Source organism: Poeciliopsis prolifica, unplaced genomic scaffold (genome assembly GCF_027474105.1).
Source record: "Poeciliopsis prolifica strain line A6 unplaced genomic scaffold, Auburn_PproV2 SCAFFOLD024, whole genome shotgun sequence".
NCBI lineage: Eukaryota > Metazoa > Chordata > Actinopteri > Cyprinodontiformes > Poeciliidae > Poeciliopsis > Poeciliopsis prolifica.
In genome coordinates, this window is record NW_026562399.1 from 6,768,476 (window position 1) to 6,792,298 (window position 23,823).

The 23,823-nt window shown below is 41.1% G+C and overlaps 1 protein-coding gene across 1 annotated transcript in view; it reads left to right on the forward strand.

Annotated features, from left to right (window-relative positions):
• The window catches only part of LOC129370586 (rho GTPase-activating protein 32-like), an 88,663-nt gene that overhangs the window by 43,904 nt on the left and 20,936 nt on the right, over nt 1-23,823 (forward strand). The window contains 8 exon segments of the mRNA XM_055046666.1: nt 11,213-11,299; nt 13,100-13,237; nt 14,364-14,456; nt 15,335-15,457; nt 15,972-16,049; nt 19,007-19,088; nt 20,736-20,786; nt 21,087-21,161. Coding sequence (XP_054902641.1) covers nt 11,213-11,299; nt 13,100-13,237; nt 14,364-14,456; nt 15,335-15,457; nt 15,972-16,049; nt 19,007-19,088; nt 20,736-20,786; nt 21,087-21,161 — 727 coding nt within the window.

The window sequence follows — 23,823 nt, forward strand, 5'->3', positions numbered from 1 at the left end:
AGAACTATTTATGGTATTTTTATTCATTACCTATTGTAATATTTAATGTTTCACAGACAATCTTAATAGGGACATTGCTCTGCCCCTATTAAGGGGCCTGACTCTCTAAAATATGAAGAAAGCTGTAAAGACCATGGTGTCATCAGTGGGAGATATTTTGACACTTATTAACAACCTCATGTGATTCCAAGAACATAATTGGCTGAGATATTAAATCTTTAATGCGTGAGAACAAAGGGGTTGGAATTCAAGCCGACAGAAAACAATAATTATGACGGAGTTAACAGCTGTGGTTGAGTTTCCCCTCATGTTGACCGCAGTGCAGCGGTCAGAACGGGTGTCGGTCAGCCAGAGCAGCAGGTTGCGTGTACAGAAGCAGCCATCCATGTAATGAAGACTGGCACTCACAACCCCCTCACTCTTCTTTTCATGTACAGCTAACATGTCTTCTACCTTCTGATTTGTAACATAAAGTCCATTTTATACATCTTCAGCCATTATTTGCATTTGTGGAAGACCCCCCCCTAGTGGGACCCCTTTCATTATGTTTAATACCTCTTCATAGCAAACAGATATCAGCCTTCAAAAAAAGAACGAAGAATCTGATTTTGCAGCTATAGATATTAATATCTGGAGTTATTGGTGGGATTTTGTTTCTTGAGAGCCTCGTTCTCTCATGTTGAACCACGTGTCACATGTCCATCCAGAGGCCTGGGAGTGACGTAACTATTAGTCATTCAGCTCTCAGTGGGGGAAAACAAAAGCTTGGCCAGAGCTCGTTCTTTGTGCCTCATAGTCATTGTTGAAAGGTTCTTAAAGCTCCACTGCGGACAAAGCAGCACAAAACCCAGCACTCATTAGGCACTGTTGTGGTCGATGAAAACGGGCTCAGCGTTGATGTTTTTCAGTTTATGACATCTGTTCTACACAAACCTCTGTTCCTGGGTTTTAGGAGTTTATTCCATGACGGTGTTTAGTCAATCAACAATAAGCATGAGCTGCTCACTCCATTCCGTTTGCTCTGTCTCCTTTGTAACGTTTGCAGCCTGAGTAGACTGATTTATTACCACCAGCTCCGGTGGGAAACGTGCTTAAATGTTGGAATGTTTTAACTGCTGAGCCGGCTGCTTGGAGGAACTGCACTTCAGGGGGCTGATAAGTCATCTGGAAGGCCGCTACTCTGCTTTACCTGACTCATCAACATGATTTGTGGGTCAAGAAAATTACATTTAAAGTTTTTATTTTTAATTTATTATTATTTTTTTTTTGTGCTTTATCTGACACAATAGGATAATAATGGATGGGTACAACAGTGTGCAGAATGGCCTGAATTATCAGGATGCACATATTGACTGTATACTCTTTGCACTTAGGTGGAAATCCATTTCAGCCCCACTCAGTTCCCTTTGCAACAAAGGTTAATCTGTGTTAGATTGTGCTCCAGCTATCCTTACACAGAGCTGTGTATGCACACCTCAGTAATCAGATTTATTTTGTGTCCCTGCTCCAAGCTATGATCTCACCCCGCTTTCAGCAACTTCGCTCCGCTTAGATTCCATTGCACTCCCGAGCCCTATACCCAATCCATTTTTATAGCTTAAGTAATGATTTTAGATATAGCCCCTTCACACTTCCTTCTGCAGCTCCCATTCACTGCAGCAAAGGCCTGCAGGCAGCCTGATTCTACCGCCGCCTGCTCTGCTCTTCTGCAATCTGACAAACTGCCACCATTATTCTCCGTACTGCAAACTGCCTTCCACACAGCGTTACACTCAAGCCCCATGGTGTGTTCACAAGAAATTTTTTGTAGTAAATATTTTCTAATTGACTTCTTCAACCCAAAGACAAACTTTTAATCTACATGCAGAAAAGTAGATTGCTTAAAGCTGATGTATGTAACTTTTATTAAAAAAAAAACATGTTTCACATATTTATTAAAATTGTCAGCATGTCGTAACGGTTTGCTATAAGACAGTCTGTGACAAGATTGATTTTGTCTCTGAATTTCTACTGTTGTCTGAAGAAATGCACTGCTGCTGAGTCAAGTTGGCCGAATGATGACTGGGAGGGCCTTACCTCTCCCAATCATCCTCATGTACTTGCTGCTAAATGTGTCAATGATGGAGAAGCTACTTACTGTTGCAGAAAAGCAGTTCATCGGTGGTCATGCTAACTAGTCTGAGCAATTTGACAAGCTGTGCTAGCTACTGTTCCTGCTGTCCACTGTGTGTCTGTGACCAGTAAGCTTTACTTGTTGTGACCATCAGACACTCCAGTACTTGTCTGTCAACCTGTTTCACTCAGAGCGCTACGGATGGGGAGAAACTGATATAAAAATGCCCTTAATTGTTTTGTTTTTCTTTTAGCCTTCCTGCTAAAAGGAGAGGTGACAACATATTTTTGTGTGTAAGGAGTTGCTGTAGACTTAACTGTTTTAAAACAGAGAGACGATTATGGATTTGATACTTTACACTGCTTTAAGAATTTTCAATTAACGGTGTTTGGTGTTATAAATCGTAAAAATCCATCTCCCCGTGAATCTATTGGAGACGAGGTAGAACCTCTCCTTCATTGAGATCTCCAGCAAGCTGCCAGAATTTCTAACCAGTCCTGAATCAAACTCCATAATTTTCCAGACTGCATAGGAACTTTTTGCTAAGAAAAAATGCATCACAAATCCCAACTTGGACTGTACTCTTAAAGGGTTCTTTGCAAGTAAATCCCAAATCAGTACAAACATTTGAGTGTTTTTTCTTGTAAAAGTTTAGAAAAGTAGATTTAGTTTTAAATGTGCATTCTTATCTCTAGTTAAGACAGTTTATTTTGCACCCATTAGCAGCTTGGGTATTAGGTTTCCTGGACATCATCAGAGCGCGTCCTCTCCAACCTGCCTTGTGCCTTGTGTTTATTCAGCAGTGGGCTGAATAAACTGGGTCATCACTGGATTATCATTTGATTTTCATAAGCAGACGTATAGTAGTGAGATTCAAAGCTGTGCCGGGGCAGCTGGGGTGAGCGAAATCTCAGCTAATGGTAATGCACAGCTTGTGTTGGCCCGGCAACAAGTGCTGTCACTATGCCTGTTTTCCACTGCACATGTTGGGTTGCAGGCGGAGATCTTGGGGTTTCAGAGACTGAAGTGCAGACCAGCTGGGATGGTTTGCTGGTGTAAATTTAAAATAAATTTCAGGACTAAAGTATGGAGCTTTAAAAATTCTTCTGGAGGAGATGAGAGTTTTCTTAGCATTCAGGCAGTTTACACAACCCGCTGTGTGTAGATGGATGAGCATACAGCGAAAGTAATGTCAGGATTGAGGCAGAAGTGTAAAGCCTCTTGAGCTGCTGCAGTGGAGACAAGTTGGTGAGCAGTATGCTACGGTTATGGTGGAGCTACTGGCGTCACACAATACAGTTTATTTATTGGAGGACAGTAAACCATCACTGAAACAAGCAGAAGACATTACTGAGTCACTTTGTCCTGGCTTTCGTATGATGCCACGTTAGACGGTTGAGTTAAAACCCGTTTGCACAATCAGAGTCCAGCTGGCAGTGGAAAAGTTCTCCTGAATACATCGGACCATAAATTATCGTACCGAGACCAATGCTGTGCCATTCATGTCAAACAAGGCTAATATTCCTCATCTAATTTTTTAAAAAGAAATTTTTTAAGAATGTTTTAAAAGTTTCTTGTGATTTAAGACTTTACTAAATGTTTTATGAAGACGAAAAGAACATTTAATTAAAGATGGTTTACCTGAAACTGTTCATTGGGAAATATAAACTAGATAAAAGCTCAGTTTATTTTTTCTTGTTTCTTCCAAAAAGTCTTTAATTATCAGTTAAATGAACCTAATCCTCTATTGAACTCCAATGGAAACGTTTGATCGCACGAGTTATGTGATCAACAACCAGATGTTACTACAGGTGGAAATGATGAAGAGGCTGTCAGGAAGTTGTTGGAGGATGTATGTTTTAATGACTTGTTGCGTGAATACAGATGTTCCTGTGTGATTTTAATCATAATCACATCCATTAATTAATGGAAACATTGCAATTGAGGTGGAATATCAACTCTTTGCACACATTTTGCATAAAAACGCAGCATTTGTATTGTCTTGGACTTAAAATTCATTTGGTTGTTGAATCTATCAATGTTTATCTTGATTAGTTGAATAATGAACTTTTGTTTATTTCTAAGTCTCGTCTCAATGTTTCTCATTTTCCCTGTTGGATTTTAAATCGCCATCTGTAGAGTGAATGGCAGAAAGTGTTCAAGATTTAGGATCACAAACATTGTATGTATCCATATTAGTATACAGTTATGGTGGGAATCTTTAGGCTCTTGGTGTGTTGGTTCGATTATGACTCAGAAGGTTAAGATGCGATTATAAATAAATTGTTGACACTGACACCGTATGACTCATCCTACCCACTGAATATGTAAAGTTATGATGACATAAGAACTCGTGGGAATGGCTTCCCATGCATCCTGTTTTAGAGCTATTTTGTTTGCCTATATTTTTTTAGCTCTACATTGGTCCTTTAGTAAAATAGCTCTGAGGTGAAATTTTACATCTAGATTTGGGTCGCAATATGAAAATGTGGACCATTGTCGATATCCGGTATTAACTGTATCGCCATTATGACTGACTGATATTTGCCAATATTTTATATATATTTCACTAGCCTTTTGACATCTTGAAAAAACTCCCCATAATTCTGTCCTGTATCACTGCCACATGATATAAACAAATACCACAAGACCAACCTCCTCCATTACCCCTCCAGAACCAAACAGCAACAAGGAAATAAATATCCGTTGTTTATTTCCGTCCAGTTTTATCATGTTTTACTATGACTAATATTGACTGATGCCACAGAGCAAAGAACACGGGTATCGTTTTGTATAACTTTGCCAAAACAAACCTACAAAAACTTCCTTCAGTGGACTCTAAGGATGTATCTAATGAGCCATTTAAGTCATCGTTTATTGTATCAGTTACTCTGACAATCGATTAATCAAATTGGCCACTCAAGCCTCTTTTGCATTATATATACATTAAAAGATGAAAATAATTTAACATTCCTTCAGTAAATGCTTCATCATTTGTAACAAAGGATGTGTGTGCAGCTAAACAAATACTTTGACCGTTGGGAAAAGCTCCGGTCTTTCTGCTTGACTTAACATCAGTACAGTGTAGGGCTGATCTGTCGATTATATTTTTTATTAATATAGCAAAATATCTGCTCAGAGTATGTTCTTTCTTTAAGCAAATGGCTTTTTTTTTAGTCTGTGTACTTCAGTTAATGATTAGTTGATTACCAAATCAGTTGAAGATTATCTTGATAATCAGTTATTGCGATTAATCGTTTCAACTTTACTGTGTTTGTGCCGTTACTGCAAAGATTCAGAATGCAGGCTCAAATCCAACAATCTACTCCATATTGCATCCAAGGAGTTCTTTGCTTACATTACCTGCTCTGATATCATGATGGTGATTATTCAGCTGCAAGTCTGCAGTTGCTCCTTGTGATCTTGCTTGTAATTGGTTGAGATGTTGGACTGTGACCAGAGCAAAGGGCTGCTGAGGTCATATATTCTGTGGATGTTTGTCTCCATGGTTATTTTTTGCAGCAGCCTGCTCTCTTGGAGTCTGCAAAGGCAGCTGAAACTGAGGTTATGTAAAGTCTCAGTAATTAAAAAGGTAGTCCCTGGTCTGCAGATGTGGAAGGACAGAAAGCACCCCCTCCCTTCATGTCCCCTGCTTCTTTTTGGAGTCTCTCGCTTTTTCTACCTCCATCGTTCTTTGTCCTGCGAACACACAAACCGGAGAAGGGTTGAAGGGGGAGGAGTGGGAGGGGTTAGCCAGCATGTCAGAGACATGGGGGGGGGGGGTAGAAAAAGCGAGTGAATTGCATGTGGCAGAGGGACACAGAAAGCAGACGGTCAGGTCAGCCGGGAACAAAACTAAACAAAAACATTTCCTCTTTCTTTTTTCTCTCGAGTACGTGTAACCTCTTCTTCGCTGCTGCCGAGCAGATTGGGTGTCAAACTTGTGCTGGGTGCGAGCCATCAGAGAGAGGACGCCAGCTAGAAGGTGAACGTTTAAAGAAAAAAATAAAAATGAGGATGGGGTACCACAATGGTTGGATGGAGAAGAGGGGAAAATGGAGTAGATGAAAGCTGTCCCACTGAGGAATCCAGCAAACCGCTCCACCGGCGGTCGCCCTCCAACACCAGCTGCTGTCTCTGAATCGCACGCTAGGAGAGCCTGCACTGTAACGGGAAAGAGAGCGCAGAGCTGACAGTCGGACCCTGCTGCGGGAAAACAAGGCTCCTTCATGTCCGTCCTCTCTGTAGAGAAAGACGCAGTGGGAATGGTGCTGGAGCGACAAGAGCGATCAAACCGAGTGTGAAAGTGTTGACTTTGAAGGGAATGAGCACCCGCTAGGACTGCAACCTGACTCGACCTGCAGTAAGTGTGGCAGATGTTTGTGTTTGCGGCTTTGCCCTTTGGTTGTTCATGCAGGTTATTGTCGGCCTGCAGAAAGTGTAGGAACCGCTTGGCTTTTTTTTCTTTTTTTTTCCCACTAAAAATCACATCAGAAAAATCCAAATTCTTTTCTTATTACACAAGTCTGATGCAATTCAGTGGGCTCTCTCATCTGTGAGGATAAAAAAGTGTGAAACTGTGAGGTGGAGAAATTTGGTGGCATTCTGCAGATCTTTGCTCAACAGAATAATAAACAGCTGTGTTTAGCTTTAAAACAACTTCATTAGCACTTTGAGCAGTCAGTTGTTCTTCATTACCATTTATGAACTTGGCTAAGATTTCATCTGCTGAAACAGATGAATTTAAATGGTATTTAAATTGATAAGTATTTAAATACTTATCAATTTCTTCTCGAAATGTAAACATTGATGAAAAGGTTTGAGAGAATATCCTGAGAAAGCAATAAGGATGTGAAGTTATTGTTAACCCAAAGAGGTTTGTGGTGATTTAATTCTGTTTCCAGATGTGCAACTTGAACTACCGGAGTCCACAGAGGCCATTAGCCTTCCTAAATGTTTCAGGAACTGTATTATTATAGTCATAGGATATTCTAATTGTCTCTGAACAGTTATTTTTGAAAACCACATTTTCTATCTTCTATTTTGTATGCTGTTTTTCTTCTTAGCATTCCATAACTAAAGCTGCTCGTTATTGATGTCCAGTTTTTGGAAACCTTTAACCTGCTGGGTTTCAGCTGATCCTTTAACAAACAAATAATATTGAAATTCTGGGGCTTTTTTTTTTTTTTACATTATCATTCATGCTAGACATAAAAAAATCAGGTTTGCCATTTCTGGTAACGTAGAGAGAAACGAGGATGAAAGGTTAGCATCTTATGCTAGCAGTTGGCATGTTAACTTTAGAAAGTCCCCAGAGACTGAAGACCTTTACTTCAACTGTAAGATCGCCAAAAGACTCAGAACATTTCCAAATTCTGAGTTTTCTGAGACAGAGTGATGTTGAAAGGTCAGAAGATAAAACATCAGTTTTGTGGCCTTATCCTCTGTTAGCTTGCTAATCAAGTAGCAGCCTGAATGAAATGCCGTCATGTCATCAATAGTTTCCTTTTCAAAAGCTAGCGTGCTTGTGCTTCCTCTGATAAAGTGTCTGGTTGCTGGTGTCAGATTTCTTCTGAACATGACTCCTGGCATTAATGTCAGTAAGTTCAACCTTTGTTCTATCAGACCGGAGAATTTTAATCCTAATAATGTGAGAATCCTGCAGCTGTCTTTTGGTAAAGTTACTCCACGGAGCAATTGTGGAGCTCGAACAGAATGACCATTGGGTTCTTGGTCATTTCCCTTTTTAAGACCTTTCTTCCCTTTTTGGTGAGTTTAGTTTATCTTGGTGGTTCCAAATGTCTTCCATTTACGAATGATGGAGGTCACTAGGACCTTCAAAGCTGCAGGACATTTCTGCAGGCTTCCTTGCAAAAATCTCTCTTAATGCTGTTTCAGCAGATGAAAATCGAAGACCTGGAGTTGGAAGTGTGTTTGCCTTGAGTTCAACGATATCTGCTGTAATTTGGACAGATGGTTGACTTATTTATTGGTGGGAAACAGTCCCAACAGTCTCTATTGATGGAGACTGTTGCCATTTTTGAAAACCACATTTTCAAAAATGGCTGGAGCTGTTGGCAAAATGGTTGATTTGCTGTTCATGTTTCTCTCTATGCAAATACCTAAATGTCCTAGAGATTCAAAATTATATTTTGCATTTTTGATGGTTAAAATTGCACTTCTTTAAAATAGCATTTATTTTTCCCCTAGAGTTTCTGCTTTCAAAAACTCTTGTCAGCATAGTTGACCTAAAAGTCAGAGATGATGTTCAAAATGCTTCTGAGCTTTCTCTGTTTAGGCTGCATGAAGCACTTCCATAGGTGGTTCATAAAGAATAAGCCAAACATGCACTAATCCAAATTTTCTTTTATGATCTCTGACGGTTTGTTTTTGTAGAGCATTGTTCTGCCAAGCCTGGCTTTTTTTAAATATTAGATTTAAGAACAGCACCAGGTCTTTTTGTTGTAAGCAGTCATTATTTACGGACGGTGGTGTTCCCTTTGTGAAAACAGAGACGCTATAAAACATGATTTTATTAATCTTTTAATGTTTCAGATCATCCTTTTATTCTGTGAGCTACACTTGGTCAGGATTCTGTGTAAATAACATGAACATCGAGTTGTAAAGTGTAAAGCAGGACTGCAGAGGGAGGGTGATGTGACACAAATCAAATGGAGGACAGTAGCTCAGAACCAAGGTCTTGTATCGACCCCCCACTGTCCGTCTGGTTGGAGAAATATGTGCATCAGCAGAATCTGTTGCTGAAGATGACCCACTGCATCTTTGTTCGTAGGTAAAACCCTGAATCCATTCATCCCGCCTGCCTGAATTGAGATCTGGACACATGCACTGTGTGTGCACCTTATGGAAGATCCCTTGGTGGAGGAATGCTACTTTGTTAGCCGCTAACCTCCTCAATCTCTGCTGGTCAGCTTCATTCAACGTGCAGTTAATGTTTATGGTGGAAACATTGTCTGAAAAGGATTAAAGATTAAATAATTCTGGAGCCTCTCTGCCAGCATTTCTGGACCCACTATCTTGTATACAATGTTCACACTGAGGACTGATTGGTTTTGGCAATCTGGTATCACCTATGAGACGTTCACGGAGTGGAGAAAGATATATTTTCAGCTTCTGGTCGTCCAGCCACAGCATAGGGGGTCCAAGAGGGTAACACAGAGGACTAACTTTAGGACTGGTACAGTGTTGGGTCTGTACCAGTCCTTACATGGGTGACAGTGGAACAGGGCCTCAAATATAGGCTATTGGTTGTCACTTAAGGTCTTTGATGCTCTTTTTATGCTTTTTAACTTTTATTTTCTGCATCTCGGTATGACAATCTTGTGTTTGTCCTCAGATTGGTCCAGGTGGGACATGATGTTTAGGTGGGTCAGTATAAGCTTCTGGAGAAGCAACGTAGCAGTGTCTCCACATCGCGATGACTTCTTCTCTTTATTTCCATTCAAACCCAACATTCATTCTGATGAAATTAAGGACAGATGTGGTCAGATTTTCTTAAATGTCTCACAACTATCGGGCCATTTCTGTTGCTGCTTCACTATTTTCTCTGAAAACAGGAAGACTTTCAGTCATGTATGTAAAACTGAGATAATTGGCTCATTGCTGTCATGCTATGGTGTCAGAAAGCAGAGAAAGACCACAGAAAGGACATTATTGTTGTTATGTGAAGGCTCTATTCATTGCACATCTACCATAGACAACTGCGTCTGATTGAGGTTTGCTCAAATGAGAGCACAAACACACAGATGTCTTTTTCCTTCACTCACTTTGGAACCTCTCCCGCTTCTACCCCCAGCACACACAAACACAGATTCACACAACGTTAATAGTAAATGGACTGCATTTAGATGCAGCTTGTCCAGTCGCATGCAGTCGTTCACGCGCGCACACACACACTGACATGCAGAGGATCTGGGTCAATTCAACCCCTCGCTAATATGTGCTTTCATTTCAAGCATTCACATTTTATTCATTTCATCCCCCTGTACTTCAAGCACTTTATGTTAGTTTATTTCATCAGGTAGTTTTCACAGATGAAGAGTTGTAATTAGTCACAGAAATGCTCCAATTTCACCATTTTATTAAACTGTATTTTCTCTCAAAACTTAGTTTTAAATCCTACTTACATTCATTGTGAATGTGAGTATTTTTTTAAAAAATTACACCTTATGATGATACAGTCGCAGCTCAGTTCACTCAATTTACACGATCAGTTTTGTAAATTTTTTGAGTTGGTCTGAAACATCCTGCACCAGACGGCTTTAGGATGTTTTGACTGGTGTGACAGTACAAAATAATTTAAACTAGAAAGGGCAAAGAGGCAAAATGATGAGCATCCACCAGCAGATTGGTGGACAACATGACGTTCAGTGTCCTGCCAATAAACTCCTGGACGCAGGGCTAACAGAGTATGAAAGAGTAGGACGGGAAAGTGGGATCAAACTCACAGACTTGCTACTGACCACCCAGTTACCCTTCAAAGTTTTCTTGTTTAGAAAAATTTGAAATTTATACTTCACTCATACATTACCAATTATAATAGTTTAAACATTATTTTGAAATTTTCTACCCAACTCTTTTGGGCACAAAGTGGAGCCGTCTGGCAGTATGATCTGTTGCCACCATATCAGCTGCTTTTAAGATTTGGAGCCATTTTCTAGGGTCCGCTAGCGTGCAGTATGATAATTTGGTTTTGCTTATATTTTGAGCAACTTTTCTGGCAAAAAAAAAATCGGTATCAGCCAAAATCGGCATGTCAGGCGTTTTGAAGATCAGAAAACTGATGACAAACTGAGACCAAACTATTTAAGTACAGCCTAAAGATCAGCGTAGTCTTCAACCAGTAGTGGTGTATCCTGAGATCAGCAGGTATTTCTTACCAGATAAACTGAAATACCATCACAAACACTGTAATAAGATCATTTACTGCCTTCTGTATATCGATTAAATCCAGGTTCGTAGTTTCAGATCTGTTGAACATTGTGTGGCTCTAAATGATCCAGTTCTTGTGATCTGAATCTTTATTGTTCAGATGGAGACGTGTAACGTTTCCACCTGTGTGCATGTCTGATCTTTCAGCTGACCCTGGGAGATGAGCAGTGTGAAGTGACACGGAACGGTTACGAGTCCAAAGAGCTGGTGTACTTGGTTCATATCTACTGCCAGGTAAGACTGCAGACCTGACACTAGCTGCGCTTCTACTGGATTGCACAATTTGACGTTTCAAGTAAATTCTCGGTTTTTGACAAAATGTTTTGCCGAAAGCATTTTATCGGCAAACTGTGATGCAGTTTTACAAGCCGCATGATCAGCAACCGGATATTGCCGCTGGTGCAAACCACGAAGAAGAAGACAACGACGACAGGAAGAAGTTGGAGGATTCTTTTTTTTAATGAACAAACTCATTCACTTGTGATTTTGATTCTGTTTCTCAATCGGAAACACAGAAATAGCTAAATAGTCATTTTGACAGCAGAATATTGGCCATGTTTTGTACACACATCCTACTAATTCACAAATGCGCTGGTGTTTATTCAGCTACTGATCGTCATCACATTCTGTTCAGGTATCATACATCATTCCTTATTTATTCAACTCCTTGCAGCCCTTGGAAAACCTGTAAATCTGCCCCAGTTCTATTTGGAAAAGAGGAGAAAACGTCCTGCATAAACATGGCCTTGAGTCGAGCACTCTGAGCCCTTAATAGAGGAAGTAGCGCAGAGAGACGGGTCGAGTGCCACAAACCCAAAAAAGGAGGAGTAAGCAGGAGCACCGTCTCAAAAGTGGAGCAGAAAAGCCCACAGAGTCCTCCCTGTGGCGTCTCTCCCTGCCAACATTTTTAAAACGGCACCAGGATCAGTCGGCTGGGCTGCGTTCTGCAGCTCCAGTCCCACAAGTTCTGGGTTCACTTCAAATAGATACTTCTTTAGCAAATCAAAGCAAGAGGACATTTTCTACCTCGAGTTTGCCTGCATGGGGGTTTGGGGTTCTTTGACAGGATCAAACGGAACAAATCTCTGAAATCCTGGTTTTGTTTTGCCTAGAAATAGGTTAAACTGAATGGAGGGGATTTGAGGAAGGAACTCTGGGTTTGCGCCTAATCTGAGCCACTCCTAATGTTCTTTATTTGTGAAGACAATTCCTGAATCCCAGTACAAACTTCCACTAGAGAGCGTGAGCTGTTTGAGGTATGAGACTTCTACAACAGAAAAGAACTGAATGGTGACAACGGTGTGGTTCTGTGGAGAGGCTGCGTCATCTTCAGATCCTTCTGTGACCAACCAGATCCTCCAATCTAGATGTTTTAGATCTACAGGGCCAAGTCCAGCAGTTGTTGTCTGACTAGCTGTAGCAGAGGTTGAATAGATAGACTATATATTGAGGATCAGCTGTTGCCGTATATTTGATAAAAATGGTTACTACTGCACAATGTAGATAAATTGTGTCTTCACTGCAATATCAGTGTGAGTGGTGCTGGTATCACAAGGTACTGCTTGGAAGTGAATACTTTTTACAAATTCTTTGTTTTTTCAGATAATTTACAGCTAATGAAAACCCACTTTATCTTCAGTAAAAGTTCAATATTTTGTAGGTTCGAGTTAAAAATGGTTTTTACAAGCATGTCAGTGGAAAATCAAGGACAAAGTGTAGCGGCTAAAGGTGCACTAGCAATAAGTATGACTGCAACCCTGATATGAGGTTGAAAGGTCGGTTCAAGAGTTTGGGGCAGAATCACGGCTGGAGTCGGGAGCCACTACACACACGGTGCGCAGCAATTTGAGACCAGAGGTCAAAGTTACAGTGATTGTCAACAGATTCTTTATTATTTTTAGATCCTGAAACACAAAATATTGTTGAACTCAGATTTTGCCTTGACTGTGTTTTTCTTGTAACGCCATGGATCATCGTCTTCATTAGCATAAGAACTGCTGTGTGTGCGTGCGTGTGTGTGTTCTGTTCCTGAAGGGCCGGAGCTGGATTGTGAAGCGCAGCTATGAGGATTTTCGTGTCCTGGACAAACACCTGCATCTCTGCATCTACGACCGGCGCTTCTCCCAGCTGCCTGAGCTGCCCCGATTGGACAGTCTGACTGACCAATCAGAGGTGAGCTCGTCGGATCCATCTTTCGGTTTGGTGTGGTGTTGTAGAAAAAGACGCGTGTTCAGGTTAAAAAACGAATGACTCCATGTCACAGCCCACTTCCTCCAATTGAAATGAACCCTGAAGTGAAAGTTAAACTCTTTTATACCTTCTTACTCTCACAAGTTCTTCATTTTTCTTCACGCATCTCAGCTCCACTTTGAGCCAGATTAGAACTTCTCAGATAAAACCTCTCTTACAACACATGTTCATGTGTGACTTCAATTTCTTTACAGCTAAAAACAACCCAGTCGCGACAGAGACAGTTTCTGTTGAACACACACTCACACCCTGAGTAGTCAGCTGCTCTACTGGAAGGCGAAATAAGCATTTCTGCACTGTCACAACAATCGTTTTCTTTCATGTTGTAGATAAGTAGATAAGTACATGTTGTTCCTTTATTCTTAGTTTATTCCCTTAATTATGTTTTTAAACTTTGCCTGCATCCTATTGGCGCTTGAAACCCAAAGTCAGATTCCTTGTTTCTGCACACAGTCTGAGCCAGTGACGCTGTTTGTGATTGTGTTGAATTCTGAGAAAAGCGTCTCATTTACAGCGTGCTGGGAACGGCCTCTGGTCAGGGAGACTCGTGCTTTTACATCAGCGTTTCACTGTAAATATAAAAGCGCCTGAACCTCCAATCTTTTCACAAAAAGAGTTGAAATTGCTACGCTGTAATGCTGCCGCTTAGCATCACACGTGCCTTAATCTCGCAGGTTCGCCTTTCAACAGACGTCATGAAACAGGAAATTAAATTAACAAAGAGGTCCGAGGGGATTGGTCAATATTCTGTTTCAGTGATTGGTCAGAGAAAAGGAAATACAAAAAAACTTGTAGATGATTGGTCATATTTGCATAAAAGTGAAAATTGCAAGTTCAAATGAGTGAATCTGCATTAATAGTTGCGATTGCAACTTGGCAACCTTCTGGTTAGAGACCTGTAGGACCAACAGTTTGCTGCACCTTGAGAGGAAGCACCTTTCGCACCGAGCCGGTCACCCATTTCAGCTGAAGCGTTTATCACGCAGTAGTGGTCGTTACCTAGGCGACAGGGACGGTGAAATAATCAGCTGTTCTCTTCCATCTCCAGTCGGTTTCCCAGATGTTGTTGGCGTACCTCTCCCGACTCTCGTCCATCGCTGACAACAAGATTAACTGTGGCCCTGCCCTCACATGGATGGAGGTAACTCTGCCTTGTCTTAAAGGTTTACCTTTAGATTGTTTCTGAAATGTTATTCCAGTCATGGCCAAAACCTTTCTGCTTTGGTTTGTGTGATGTCAACAAGGATTAGACTCTTATTTATTCATTACAAAGAGAACATTCTGTGTCCCTGTATATCGCTTTTATATAAGGGATATACAATGTGAAGCTGTATATCACAGTGTGAAGTGAAGCCAATGTGAAGCTGAGAAAGTCTTTTTGAAACCACATGGAAGGGCTCGACCTCTAAGAACGTGCCACTTCATAAAGTAGTTTCTATCATGAGAGGTTTAATTCACAGAAAGTTTCAGGATGCATCAGAAAACACCAGAGACCCTTTATGTCTGTGAACAGACATAAAGGACTGCAAATCTAGTTATTCCAATAAATTTGCCTTCTGATAATTTTGGAGATCTGGAAAATTGTTTTATCAACAGAAAAAAACAGATGGTGTAGTTTCCCTGCTGGGTCATTCAAGTGAACAATTCTGCCAGGAAAAAAAGAGTGGGATCAAAACATTGTTCAATAGCTACTTCTTCCACCACTTCAGGCACAGGTTGGCGATCAACTGATGCTGCTGCAGCCTGATGCTGCTGCAGCCTGATGCTACTGCAGCCTGATGTTATGGGGTCTCATAACCTCACTGAGAAGCTGGGATCAGCTTTTTAAAAGTAGATAGAGTAACAGAAACCACGATCACTATCTGTTAGTATCTGGCCCAGAAGTTGATATTCCTGATGATCTAGTGCACTGTAAATGTGAAAGTGAGCATAAATTTTAATTTCGACAGGCCTCAGGAATATATTTTAAAAATCTGTAACTGTTGAACCTAAAGAAAGGTGTGTGTGTGTTTTAACCAGGTGGATAATAAGGGGAATCATCTGCTGGTTCATGAAGAGTCCTCCATCAACGTGCCGGCTATCGCTGCAGCTCACGTCATTAAGCGCTACATCGCTCAGGCCTCAGATGAGCTGTCGTTTGAGGTGACGATCAAAATTATTCGTAAACCAACAGTTTGTTTTTCTTTATTACCTTTGTAGATATGCATTTTCTGTTATGTGTTTAAAGATGTATCTGTGTGGATGGTTGGTTGATGTTGATGGTGTATTGACTTTTGAGAGAATTGGTGAAATTATTTTCTTCAAGCTACTCCTTTTCATTCAAAAATTTTGTTTGCGAGTATGTAGCATGCAAAACTGTAAATGAATTAAATAAATAAATGATCAAAAAAAACTAACTGATAGCATCAGTAAACTAGTTCTACATCTAGTGTTCTGCTGATTTGATAAGATTGATTAAATATTTAAACACACGACTTGTCTTGAAGCTTCTGTTTCTGTGGACCTGCAGAATCTCAAGAAGAAATGCTTCTCTAACCCTGGATTTAGTTGAGCATGAGAACAGAGAGGGAAAGATGACAGCAAGCATTAATAGGAACTGAAAAGATGTTTATATCTTCACAGTGTTGATCCCCTTCTTGTCTGTTGCTCTGTGCAGGTTGGGGACATCGTCTCTGTGATTGACATGCCCCCGAAGGAGGACACCACCTGGTGGAGGGGCAAGCATGGCTTTCAGGTACTTCTCAGACCACATGGCAGAAATCAAAAGAATCCACATTCACTTTCAGTCTGTGCCTCAGGCTTAAAAGCTCGAGGATTTTGGGAGACAAGAAAGAAGCATTGCGTTTCAAAGTAAATTTTTGATTAAAAAGAAGAAGAAGAAGACAAAGCAAGAAACAAATCCGCCTTGTGTGAGGCTTTGGAGAGATTACCGGTGCACCTGTTTCTCCTGTGACAGTATCACCAAGCTCTCTGTTCATGTCTGAAATGCACTGAAACAGGTGTTGCTCCGGCCTGACTTACATGAACAATGACCTGCTGCATAATTGACTAGATAGTCACACCTGCAGTTTAACAAATCTAATGTAAACTGTGCTGCATGCTTTTGTAAACTCCCCAAAAAAATAAAAATATCAGTTTGAACAGGTTCAGGTTCCCATATATATATATATATAAAATTCCCTTCTCACCCACCGCGGGTGGTTCTTATCCTCTGAGCTCGGGTCCTCTACCAGAGGCCTGGGAGCTTGAGGGTCCTGCAGTATCTTGGCTGTGCCAAGGACTGCACATTTCTGGACTGAGATGTCTGATGTTGTTCCTGGGATCTGTTGTAGCCACTGCTCCAGTTTGGGGGTTACTGCCCGAGGGCCCCGATGACCACAGGCACCACTGTGGTCTTCACCTTCCAGGCCCTCTCCAGTTCTTCCCTGAGGCCCTGGTATTTCTCCAGTTTCTCGTGCTCCTTTTTCCTGATGTTGCAATCACTTGGTATTGCTACATCTACCACAACGGCTTTCCTCTGATGTTTATCCACTACGACAATGTCTGGTTGGTTCGCCATTACCATTCTGTCTGTCTGGATCTGGAAGTCCCACAGGATCTTAGCTCTGGCGTTCTCCACCACCTTGGGGGTGTTTTCCATTTTGATCTTGGGGTTTCCAGTCCATATTCTGCACAGATGTTTCTGTACTATGCCTGCCACTTGGTTATGTCGTTCCATGTACGCTTTCCCTGCCAGTATCTTGCACCCTGCTGTGATGTGCTGGACTGTCTCAGGGGCCTCCTTGCACAACCTACACCTTGGGTCTTGTCTGGTGTGGTAGATCTGGGCCTCTATTGCTCTGGTGTTTAGGGCCTGTTCCTGAGCGGCCAGGATGAGGGCCTCTGTGCTGTCCTTGAGTCCAGCTTTTTCCAGCCATTGGTAGGATTTACTGATATCAGCCACTTGGGTTATTTGCTGGTGGTACATCCCATGTAGGGGTTTGTCCTCCCATGATGGTATCTCTGGCACCTCAACCTCCGTTCCCTGTTGTCTGAGACATTCACTGAGCACATTGTCTGTTGAGGCTTTGTCCCTGATGTATTTATGGATCTTAGTTGTTTCGTCCTGGACAGTGGTTCTCACACTCACTAGTCCTCTGCCTCCGTCCTTGCGGCTCGTGTACAGTCTCAGGGTGCTGGATTTGGGATGGAACCCTCCATGCATGGTTAGTAGCTTTCTAGTCTTAATATCTGTGGCTTTTATCCTCCTTTGGCCAGCTAATTATTCCAGCAGGGTATCTGATTACTGGCAGGGCGTAGCTGTTTATCGCACGGATTTTGTTCTTGCCATTGAGCTGGCTTCTCAGGACTTGCCTTATTCGTTGGAGGTATTTAGCTGTGGCTCCTTTCCTTGTGGCCTCATCGAGGTTGCCATTTGCTTGTGGTATACCTAGGTATTTGTAACTGTCCTCTATGTCTGCTATTGTTCCTTGTGGGAGTGAGACCCCTTCTGTGTGGATGACCTTCCCCCTCTTTGTGATCAGCCGACCACACTTCTCTAGTCCGAATGACATCCCAATGTCAGTGCTGTAGATCCTGGTGGTGTGGATCAGTGAGTCGATGTCTCGCTCACTCTTGGCATACAGCTTGATGTCATCCATGTAGAGGAGGTGACTGATGTTGGCCCCATTTTTGAGTCGGTATCCGTAGCCAGTCTTGTTGATAATTGGCTGAGCGGGTTCAGGCCTATGCAGAACAGTAGCGGGACAGAGCATCTCCTTGGTATATGCCACATTTGATGGACACTTGTGCAAGTGGTTTGCAGTTGGCTTCAAGGGTGGTTTTCCACAGCCTCATCGAGTTTGCAATGAAGGCTCTCAGAATCCTGTTGATGGATTCTGATGTTGATGGATTCTATATATATATATATATATATATATATATATATATATATATATATATATATATATATATATATATATATATATATATACATACACTATTCTGAAAATGTAAAAAGTGATGATAAGAACAATTTCTTGTTCTGCTTCTCTTTGTTTTTTTCCTTTTTTTTGTCATATTCTTCTTTAGGACACTAGTCACATAAAGAAAATGTGATTTGTATCACTAAACTGCACACAGTAACTGTATTTAATTATATTTTCACATTTATTGACATTCGTTGATGTTGTCATGGAACATGAATTTTTAATAATTGGGATTTGTCGTGACAGGGATAGATCAAAATTCTTTAAACAATATTTTATCACGATAAATGATAAACAATGCGATAAATTAACAATACGTAAGAGCTTCCTGCAGCTCACTGATCAGAGCCGGTCAAGATAAAATGTCTGTTATTTTGATCATCTCTTCTCTTATGTAAAAACACATCTTTAAAATCTGGATCTAATGAAGTTTTTTTTTAACGTCAGACCTGATTGACGACAGATGGTTGAAGGGAAGCAACTTCCCTGTCCCACCTGTTAACAGTATGTCTTCTTTTGCACTGAATCATTATGATCTTATATGTTTACCGTGTAACACTCCGCCCACTAAACTTAAAAACCTGCAGATTACCAGAGTAACGGCTGATGACTGAATGGGAACTGATTGAAACAGATGAGCTGCCCATGAAATGAGTTCTCTTGTGTTTCCAGTCCTCATGTTCTCTATCTAACTCCAGCTCTCTCTTCGCTTCCCTCCCTTCAGGTTGGCTTCTTTCCCAGCGAGTGTGTGGAGCTCATAAACGATAAAGTGCCACAGTCCATGACCAACTCTGTGCCAAAACCAGGTACTGCCGCAGCTCTGCATCCGTTGTGGACTGGGGGCTTCAGGGAGGGCTTGAGGTTTCCTTAATAATAAATCGATCTCCACTGACAACATTATAGAGCATAAACAGCCGTCTTATCACATCAGAGTGACTCAGATGTAGGAAATCCGTGCAGATCGTTGTATCGAGAACAAACAGACCCACTGTCCTTGGCACTCCCCCCGACCCCACCATCAGCTGCAGCTGTTTAGCATTAGATCGACCTAAAATGGAAGAGAGCGCCATCAAAGTGCCAAACCCATTCATGATCAAAGCTCAGTGTGTTTTATAAATCTGCCTCCTACCTTCCAAATCCATGACTGTGACTCACTGTCACAACCATCCACTGGGCTTTATGGTGGGTGACTGAATCCAAACCACCACAGACCCTCTAAGACGTTAGGGAATGATGAAATGGAACTGAAAACACTCCAAGTTCTCCAGCTAATGAGGTTCGAGGAATATCATCAGTGGTTAACTGGCCTTCTAGAGGTTAGGTTATCTGGTTTTACTAACCTCATCCACTTCAACTAAACCGGACTGCTGCTTTGCTTTTTAGCCGTCGCCGTGCACACCCACAGCTCCCTTCTTTCCCTCCTTGGGTTCCTGCTTTTAACTGTTTCAGAACCTGTTTGATTTTTGCAATTGTTTTGCCATAAAATAGTCACAGGTCAGTTGCATCATTTGCATACTTTAAAAGTTGCTTTCATTTATTTATTTTTTTTTTCATTTTAGTCATAGCTTTATGTCCGAGATACAACAGAGTATTAGGCTAAGAAAAAAAATACGAGAATGAAGTCATATTACAAGAAATAAGTCATAATATAGGAAGAAAAAAGCCGTACGAGAATTAAGTTATAATATAACGGGAATAAAGTTATACAACAGTTGAAGTCAAAATAATATGAGAACAAAGTGATATTATGAGAATAAGCTCATTATGAGAGTAAAGCCGTAAGAATGAGAAAAATGTCGTAATAATGCAGGAAAAATATAATAATAATAATACAAGAAAAATGTTGTAATAATGTTAGAAAAAAAGTTGTAATAATGACAGAAAAGTTATGACATTATCAGAGTAGTGGTGATAATATGGGAAAAAGTTGTAATACGAGAAAAAGTCCTATTACCAGACTTGTCAAAATTACACAAAAAAAGTCATATAGGAGATTAAAGTTGTAATATTAAAATAAAGTTGTATTACCAGAGTAAAGTCATAATCATACAAGAAAAAAGTCATGTGACAATAAGGTTGTAATATTTGAATGTAGTAGTAATTTTAGGTCTCCTGCACAAAAAATAATGAAAGATTAAAATAAGGAATGTTGAGCATCTTTAGTGTCGTTTTAGGACATAATCTTTTAACACGGCAGTATCAAATCAGCAGCAGCAGCAGAACTTTTAAAACAACTTTTTTCTGGTAATTTTATGACTCTCTTAGTCTGACCCTCCTCCTCTGCTGTACCTACATGAACAGCTTACTGCAGATTCAGTGTGAAAGCACCCACTGATGTGTTGAATGTCGCACTGTTTGCTCGGCGCTGCTTCACTGCGTTGTTTATAATGTTTGCTGGTTTGTTTTGAGCATGACTTAATTTGCTGCCTTTGACTGTGACTCCTCTGCCTCAGCCTCCCCCTCCTCTGGCCTGCAGCCTGCTTCATGGAGTCTCTTCCCCCCCTGTGCGTGTTGGTATACACACCTCACCTGCCTGTCTGAATATTCACCCTCACTCACCTGCATATAAACACACAGTTGTTCAAAAATGACTTTATTTGAAAACGTAGATCAGATTCCACTCGTTAGATCCAGCTAGTTTTTCCTTCGTACACACGAAAACGTACACGGCTGGTTTGTTATCTGACTTAAAGTGCTTTTCTCCCTCTGATTCTCTCATGCCTCCATCGTCCCACCATGCATCCATCCATCCATTCATCCATCCAAATGTCTGTTGGTCCATCCGTCCATGGGATTGCATGCAGACTTGGAGATGGAGAGTGTAATGCCGGACAGTGCATGGGTGGCCGACCCGCTAAACCACTACAACCTAAGTTCAGGTAGACCAAATCTCCCCTTCCGGTGTGTTGTCCCACCACCTCCTAACAGCAACACACACACACAAAAAAATAACTAACTCCTTCCTCCTGACTGATGTGTTTGCACTGTGTGTCTCTTAACATTCTTATTGGTTGCGGTACTTAAACTGGGTTTGGGCTCAACTCTTCACTTACGGGAAGGTTTTTGTAGTCTTTTGATGTGTTTTATTTGAAGAGAACATGAAAATAAAGAGCAGCACACCCGTAACTTTGCCCTTTCTTTTCTTTTTCTTCCTTTCTCTTTCATCACCAAATGACTCTGGATTGTGGGAGGAAGTTGAACGTTTTTAAGCAGAAATGCGAGTCTCTCTAACAGAACTCTAGAACTGTTTGTACGACGCGCAGCTTGTGGTAGCGCTCACCTTTCTGTTCCTTCTGGTGAAGGAATATCCTGACGTCCCAAGGAATGAGGAGCTGAACTTGGTTTTGGTTTTCTTCTCTCAGTCCTTCTACATCCTGAAAGTGTCTGTTTATCGTTGATCTTCCTAAGTGTGCAATCCTTGGCTTTTACACACCTGTGCATGCATAATATGATTTAAAAAAAAAGGACCGGAGTAAATAAGTGATAAGAGTGTGAATCCTGGTCTTGGAGAACCACACAGAGCTGATGGTTGTGTGTGTGTGTGTGTGTGTGTGTGTGTGTGTGTGTGTGTGTGTGTGTGTGTGTGTGTGTGTGTGTGTGTGTGTGTGTGTGTGTGTGTGTGTGTGTGGTGTGTGTGTGTGTGTGTGTGTGTGTGTGTGTGTGTGGTGGAGGGGTGTGATGATGGCCATCTGTGTGTGTCTGGTTGAAGGTGAAAGGCCGCAGCAGGAATGCCATGGTGCTAGTCTCCACCAGTCTTGATTTATTTAATCCGTTCACAATGAAGGGCCCTGTAAACCCATCCAAGCGACGTTAAGGCTTTGTCCTGCAGGAGTTGGAGTCTCTGTCTCCTTCTCCATGGCGACTGAAAGAGCACATTCCTGCAGGGAACCACACGCTACTGGAAAAATCTCCTTGCTCTGCCTGGACCCACTCTCCCCCGCCACCAACCAATGCTGGATGGAAACTGTTAGCACGCAACTGTCTCAGTTAAAATCAACACCATACAAGCTCAAGGCTGCTGATCCATTATTCTGGATGCTGGGGTTGCTTTGCTCTGAAACCTGGGATTAGACTGTCCAGCCCTGAACAGTAGAAATGAAGCTTTTGCTCGTTTTGTTTTGTTTTACGTAAACACGAAACCAGAAAGTTGGGTAACTGTAGTTGAAATAAATATCCGTTAGACGTCTTTCCTCCGCACACAGCCCAGTAGACCTGACCCAGATGCAGAGCCGGCTCTCGTCTGCTCCCCTCTTCATCATGTGTGGGGACCAACAATCTAGGCAGCTGTGAGCAAGTTGGAGCCAAGACAGCTGGTTATGTGAGGCAGAGAGGAAAGGGAACAGGGAGAGAATGTGCGAGACAGGGTTTGATTTGTCCTCCCGTTCCCAAGGATTATGGATCATTTCCTGCTGCTGTGAAACTATGCAAGCTGCTTTGTGCACTATGCTAAGCCTCAGGAAGGTTTGGTTGCAGGAACTTTCTCATGATCAAAAACAACTTTTTGTTGGTTTCCACTTCTATTTTATTGCCGTTATACGCAAAACAACAACAGAGTTGTAAAACTGTCAATCAAAGATTTTTAAAGTGCAAATTTGAACATTGATGAGTGAAAGGATTAGAGTAGAGTTACAACTAAGTAGTTAGAGGCATCAAACCTCTGACCTTATCCTGAAATCAGAGTTGGACCTTTAAACATTGAGTCCTGATGTAAAACATCCCTTAGTTTATAATTAAACATATTCAATCTAAAACACTCATTCACACACATAGTAATAAAATAATAGCTGTTACTATACAGTCAAATCTCCAACTGCAAATCAAAGAAATTCAAAACCTAGTCAAGTCAAAATAATTCACAAGTGTTGTATGAATCACTTATACAGTCCTACTCTTAAGATTTTTGTTGCAAATAAGCCATTTCAACTCTTCATAGCTTTACAAAAGAAAAAAAATAATAGCAAACACAGAATCAACAATTAAATCCAGACAACAGGAGGAAAAAAGGATTAAAAAGCAGATAAATTGCCATCAAGAAGATTTCGATCAGATTTGAGGAATTAAAACATAATGAGAATTAAAACTCATTTTGTTTTAATCTTCTTAAACTGTCATGTTTTTACGTTGTTTAAGATTGTCAGGCAAACTACTCCACTGTTTAGCCCCAGCATCTTAGCTCATACGTCTTTTCTTCATCCATGAACTATTTTTGAATCGTTTTAGAGAACATATTATTTTTTGTTTTGCATATTATTTGTGCAGACTTACATTTTACTAGCTCTACAAACTTGAACACTCCCCACTGGCTTAGCGAAGCCTTAGTGTGTTTGTTATATAATATTTGATTTACTCTCTGTATGACTTTTTTGTGTTGCTTTTGCAGAACATAAATATTTCCCCATATCTTTATACAACATGACAAACAAGGTAGTACGATCGAACTCTACCTCTACCGTTTGGTGGGTGATGCTGTCCTGCTTTGTTCTGCGTTATTATGAAGAATTGTGATGCATAGAGAAGGTTTAACTCAGGCATTCCTGTGCA